Here is a 6,997-nt window from a genome sequence, read left to right on the forward strand (position 1 = left end):
TCTCTCTCTCTCTCTCTCTCTCTCTCTCTCTCTCTCTCTCTCTCTCTCTCTCTCTCTCTCTCTCTCTCTCTCTATATATATATATATATATATGTATATATATATATATATATATATATATATATGTATATATATATATATATATATATATATATATATATATATATATATATATATATATATATATATAATGCTTGTGTATGATATTACTACTGATATTGTTAGCTCATACCTCGCAGCAACTCTGCTTTGATACGTAGGATGCCGACTATAGATCATAGGCGTTATCAAAAGTCCTAAAATGGCTTAAACGGATACAGGCATAAAGCAAGAGCCTAATATGGCTAGATGGAGCAGCCTCTACGAAGTGCATGAGTCCCAGATTACTTAGGATATATATATATATATATATATATATATATATATATATATATATATATATATATATATATATATACATATATATATATATATATATATATATATATATATATATATATATATACTGATCTTGTTGTCACAATCCACATACCAACCTTATCCTGATGCGTAGAATGCCTCAAGACCAAGTGTAAAAAGCTGTATACTGATAGTCGCTATCAAGAGTCCTTAAATGGCATAAACGGATACAGCCTTATATTAAGCAAGATCTTAATATACCCAGATGGAGCGGCCTCTCCGAAGTATAAGAGTCGCAGATTACATAGGAGACAGCGACTGTACAGCATCCATCACCTTCTAAACATGGCGCTTCTTGTGAAACTCTCCATCTTACTGAGCATTTCTTCCCTGGGATTGGCTGGTTTGGCTCGTGGAGTTGCAGAAGTTAACAACGGTAAGGGCTGACCGAATATTTTAAAGATGTTGTTACTTAAATTTGGAAGCTTAGATGTAAGAGAAATTGTATGTGTATGTATCATGTAGCAATTTGTGCGGACGTAATTCATTGGTGCTTGATGGATGAAGAGCGAGGCGAACAGTTGTTGAGGCTTGCAAAGCTTTGGGATTGGAGCTACTTTTGTCAAAGGAGGTGAAATTTGGTAAATCTCTGAACTGAAACAAGTCTTTATTGATGAGAGTCAAGTGTATTTGTAGCGTATTTGATTACAACGTTGAGGTGATGTAGGAATCTGATCATGTGGAAAGAATGGGAGAGTGATTGGAAAGAAACGCGCGTTGAGAGAGTTCATTTGAATGAGAGAAAAATAAAGTTTCAAAATATCCACTAAATATCCTCAATGGCCCCAACACCGGATCATATGGTCCAAATTCTATTAATTATTTAGTAAATTAGGAGGCAATTCATGGGAATTTTATATATGAAGAAGAATGATATGAATTACAAAACTTTTTTTAAGGTTTTATTCATGAGAATTTTTAGATATTTGATATTATGTGATTGGGGTTTTACTGTAGAATGTAGGGATGACTTTAGTGTTTTCTCATGAAAACCTTTTCTTTGAAGGGAAGTAAATTTCAATAGGCATGAATGATTATTGAAGTCCACAGTAACGTCACTATAATTTAAGCGCATAACTACTATTTATACTTTATTAAAACATTTTCACTTCTGTTTTATCCTCTCAGAAAATTTAATTGATAACAAAGGAATACGTTTCTTGGAATCGCTTACCACAGAATTTTGCACAAAACAGCCAACAGTTTTACTAATGTTGCAAACGCAGTTTTGGAGCGGGTTTGTATTTCAATTTTCTCCTGTTAGTTGACTACTTTGTGGAAAGTACAGTATGTTTGCAAACTGTATCAAGATTCAAGAAAACATGTTTGTTTACCCCCAAACTGTTTTTGTTAACAATTATGTTTTTATTATATACCTATGCATAAGTACTTAAAGAACACACACATACACACTCACATATTTCATTTCCTTTACATGAAGATAGCCATAGCATTTACAGGCAAACAGAAAGATAAATTTTATCGTTTCCTTTGCATAGAAGTAGCTAAAATTATCAATGGTAATTTCATTCCATTTTGTCTATGGTGAAGATACTTATGACTGAAGGGCTTGCTGAACGAGAGAGAGAGAGAGAGAGAGAGAGAGAGAGAGAGAGAGAGAGAGAGAGAGAGAGAGAGAGAGAGAGAGAGAGAGAAATCGCAATTTTTTTGTAAACATTACTTCTAAAAAAAATTACAATAATGCATCTTCCTTTTGAAAACAGAAAGTCATTTTGATGAGGCTGATTGTATTGTATTTTATTTTATATTATTTTAATTTATTTTTTATTTTTTATTTGTTTATTTTTTATTTATTTTTTTTTTGACAGACTACCCCGGGATGTGTTGGGTGAGCAGCAAGGGCAAGGCCTTTGCCCCCGGATCCAGCTGGCCGTTGGAAGATGGACGCTGTGGAAGAGTGGATTGTGTGGAGTCCGAAGGGAAACTCAATTTGCTGTTTGTCACGTAAGTTTCTTAATGGTTGTTATTTATCTATAGATTACGTCTCAAATGTATTTTCATGTCTCATTATTGGTATGTTGTGTACACACATCTACAATATATATGTATATATATATATATATATATATATATATATATATATATATATATATATATATATATATATGTATGTATGTATATATATATATATATATATATATATATATATATATGTATATATATATATATATATATATATATATATATATATATACTGTATATATAATTTATATATATATATATATATATATATATATATATCTATATATATATATTATATATATACATATACAAATACATATATATAAATATAAATATATATATATATATATATATATATATATATATATATATATATATATATATATATATATATACTGTATATATATAATTTATATATATATATATATATATATATATATATATATTATATATATACATATACAAATACATATACATATATAAATATATATATATATATACATATACATATATAAATATAAATATATGTATATATATATTTATATATATATATATATATATATAAATATATATATATATATATATATATATATATATATATATATATATATATATATATACAGTAAATATTCTTTTTTCGGCCTTATTAATCCCACTACAACAGGCTCGGCCGCTCAAGTCAACTTGTTTCCTTGCATTTCTACTCCTTGCACCTCCTTTCCCAAGTCCTACCTCACCTATATCCCTCCTCACCACATCCAAGAAGGGTCATTGAAGCTTTCCTACAGCCCCTAGCAGCATTATTATTATTATTATTATTATTATTATTATTATTATTATTATTATTATTATTATTATAAGGTAATCTATAACCTTAGTCTGAAAAGCAATATGCTAAAAGCCCAAGGGCTCCAACAGGGAAAAGTAGCCCAGTGATGAAAGGAAACAAGGAAATAAACAAACTGCAAGAGAAGTGCATCTAAGAGATTTGCTCCCTGGTTTCATAAACCGAAATACGAACATTTCAAAAATCATCAGATTTAATCAAAGTTTTAGTATAACCCATTTTATTTGAAGCAATATTTTGATATTTTTAGAATATTTCCATATTTTCCAATATTCGTGCTCTCAAATTTTGAATGTTAGCTGGTTGTCTAGTTTTGCTACTCAATCTAGTCAAAAAAAAGAAAAAAAAAATTATCGTAGGGTTAGAAATTTCTCAGAATTTTGTAATGCAGTTTATAATTACGCTTCATGTTTTTAGAATTATTAGCAGGCTAAATAACCCTCACTTTCTAATTTCCACAGAATATTGTTTACTACCCTTGTCATATAGTTCATAAATCTTGGGGTGTCATCATTTTTCTTGAATACATCATTGTTATGTAGACCATAAATCGTGAGGTCACCCTTTTTCCTTAATATTTGTGTCAACCTTCTTAACAGAAAAGCATTTGCAATAGTTTAAAGTTTTGAAGTTCCATCGATTCAACCACCATCTTAGGTAGATTATGCCACTCTGGTCACAGCTAGAATAAAACTTGTAAAATATTGTGTAGTTTTGGGCCTTGTGATGAAGGCAAGTCTGTTATTAATACCTTTTTGCTGTATACGGCCCTTGTCATGTAGGTCATAAACCGTGGGATGTTAAATTTTTTTCCTGAATACTGCCTATGTCCCATAGACCATAAATCATTGTGTCACGCTTTCTCCTGAATATTGCCCTTGTCGTATAGACCAGAAGTGATGGGGGTGTAACCCTTTTTCATGAATATTGCCCTTGTCATGTGGATCAGAAATCATGGGGTGTTACCTTTTTTCCTGAATACTCCCCCTGTCATGTAAAGCATAAACCATGGGGTGTGTACCCTTTTTCCTGAATACTGGCCATGTCATGTGGACCATAAATCATAGTGTGCCACCCATTTTCCTGAATACTCCCTTGTCATGTGGACCAGAAATCATGGGGTGTTACCCTTTTTCCTGAATATTTCCCTTGTCATGTAGAACACAAAACATGGGGTGTTTACTTTTTTTCCTGAATACTGCCCTTGTTATGTAGACCACAAATCATGGTGTATCACTCATTTTCCTGAATAACTCCCCTTGTCATGTGGACCAGAAATCATGGTGTGTCACCCATTTTCCTGAATAACTCCCCTTGTCATGTGGACCAGAAATCATGGTGTATCACCCATTTTCCTGAATAACTCCCCTTGTCATGTGGACCAGAAATCATGGTGTATCACCCATTTTCCTGAATAACTCCCCTTGTCATGTGGACCAGAAATCATGGTGTATCACCCATTTTCCTGAATAACTCCCCTTGTCATGTGGACCAGAAATCATGGTGTATCACCCATTTTCCTGAATAACTCCCCTTGTCATGTGGACCAGAAATCATGGTGTATCACCCATTTTCCTGAATAACTCCCCTTGTCATGTGGACCAGAAATCATGGTGTGTCACCCATTTTCTTGAATACTCCCCTTGTCATGTGGACCAGAAATCATGTGGTTTTACCCTTTTTCATGAATATTGCCTTTGTCATATAGGTCATAAATCATGGGGTGTTGTCCTTTTTCCTGAATACTTCTCCTGTCACGTAGACCACATATCATGATGTGTCACCCATTTTCCAATATTGCCCTTGTCATGTAAATTATAAATAATGTGGTGTCACCCATTTTCCTGAATATTGCCCTTATCATGTAGTCCACAAATCGTGGGTGTCACCTTATGCTTGAATACTACCCTAGATTTTTATGATTGACCTGTAACCCATCAGCGTGGGAGTGAATAGTTCATAGATTGTAGCTAATTCATGTAAATTACGTATAAGTTTTAATCAATAGATTTTAATGTAAAGAGATTCGTTTTTGCATTTATCCCTAAAACTGGAGCTGTTAACTGGGGGCTCTTCCTTTGAAATCATATTTAAACCCCTGTCGGAAAATATACAAATTAATCATATGCGACCAAAGATCATGACACATCAGTGTTTAGATGACTTTGTGTCCTGTGAAGTATCAGAATTAGTTCCCCTTGGAGTGCTTTGAAGAGTTTATCACAGAACCCTTTCTCTTTGACAGATGTGGAAGAGGAACCATTGGCATTGGCACTGGTAATCCATGCCATGAAGTGGCACGTACAGCTGCTTCTTACCCGGAGTGTTGCCCTGTGAAAGTGTGTGTACCACCGGAGATGTTTCATCAGATCGTGAGGAAAAATGGTTATGAAATCATATCTTAAGAAATTGGTTAATGAAATCATATCTTAAGAAATTGGTTAATGAAATCATATCTTAAGAAATTGGTTATTGAAATCATATCTTAAGAAATTGGTTAATGAAATCATATCTTAAGAAATTGGTTAATGAAATCATATCTTAAGAAATTGGTTAATGAAATCATATCTTAAGAAATTGGTTAATGAAATCATATCTTAAGAAATTGGTTAAATTTGGCTGAAAAGGGATTATTATTATTATTATTTTTTTTTATTCAAAAAATTAAAGAATTTTGGAACACAAAGGATTTGATGTAATCATAAACTTTGGATCTTAGGGGATTTTCAACCGACCAGGTTGGTTTTTGAGAGAATAATGTCAGTAAACAGTAAAATCGTCACTGAGAGGATTTATCAAGTGAGGATTGAAACTGTTTTATGAAATGATGTAAGTTAATCGTATGAAATACAAGGAATTTGACATACTCAACTTATGTATAATAAAATACTTTAAATATTCGTTTTGATTAGTGTCTCCTTTTTCAGATATTTATTAAACTTTTAGTGTGTTATTTACCTTTATCATTTTGCAATATGTATTTACTAATTTTATTTAATTTCTATATTTTGACTCGGTAAAAGGAAAACAAGAGTTCTATATCAGTTTTACTGTTATGATTTGTAGATATAATTCGCATTTGTTTTAGTTTATTGAGTTTTTATTTCTGAATACTCTCCTAAGAGTCTGGTTCTATACATAGCTCTATTTTTGTTTTAAAATATATAGGTTTATTAACATCTGTGGTAAAGACTTTCAGTCAATGACTGAAAATGTTTCAAGAATACATACATACTTATATATATATATATATATATATATATATATATATATATATATATATATATGTATATATATATGTATATATATATATATATATATATATATATATATATATATATACTGTATATATATTTGTGTACATATTACATACATATACCAAGGCACTTCCCCCAATTTTGTGGGGTAGCCGACATCAACCAAATGAAACAAAAAAGGGGACCTCTCCTCTTTACGTTCCTATCATATTACATATGATATATATATATATATATATATATATATATATATATATATATATATATATATATATGTGTGTGTGTGTGTGTGTGTGTATTTGTATACATATTACATATGATATATATACAGTATATATATATATATATATGTATATATATATATATATATATATGTATGTGTGTGTATATATTTATGTCTATATATATATGTAAATTTATATATATATATATATATATATATATATATATA

At 30.6% G+C, this 6,997-nt stretch overlaps 1 protein-coding gene across 1 annotated transcript; it reads left to right on the plus strand.

Moving 5' to 3' along the window:
- Positions 1–671: 671 nt before the first annotated feature.
- Positions 672–6,189, plus strand: LOC137614736 (uncharacterized). Its single transcript, XM_068344409.1, has 4 exons — positions 672–835; positions 2,289–2,424; positions 5,535–5,677; positions 5,846–6,189. The coding sequence occupies exons 1-4, from the start codon at positions 745–747 to the stop codon at positions 5,860–5,862; spliced, it is 387 nt and encodes a 128-aa protein (XP_068200510.1). The 5' UTR covers positions 672–744; the 3' UTR covers positions 5,863–6,189.
- The last annotated feature ends 808 nt before the right edge of the window (positions 6,190–6,997 follow it).

The sequence above is a fragment of the Palaemon carinicauda genome, chromosome 21, assembly GCF_036898095.1.
Source record: "Palaemon carinicauda isolate YSFRI2023 chromosome 21, ASM3689809v2, whole genome shotgun sequence".
Taxonomy (NCBI): domain Eukaryota; kingdom Metazoa; phylum Arthropoda; class Malacostraca; order Decapoda; family Palaemonidae; genus Palaemon; species Palaemon carinicauda.

What these genes read in the sequence shown, in the direction of transcription:
- LOC137614736 (XM_068344409.1), top strand. Translation starts at nt 745, where the DNA reads ATGGCGCTTCTTGTGAAACTCTCCATCTTACTGAGCATTTCTTCCCTG. An exon ending in AGTTGCAGAAGTTAACAACG is followed by an intron (nt 836 to 2,288) that starts GTAAGGGCTGAC and finishes TTTTTTTGACAG; the next exon opens with ACTACCCCGGGATGTGTTGG. An exon ending in CTCAATTTGCTGTTTGTCAC is followed by an intron (nt 2,425 to 5,534) that starts GTAAGTTTCTTA and finishes TCTCTTTGACAG; the next exon opens with ATGTGGAAGAGGAACCATTG.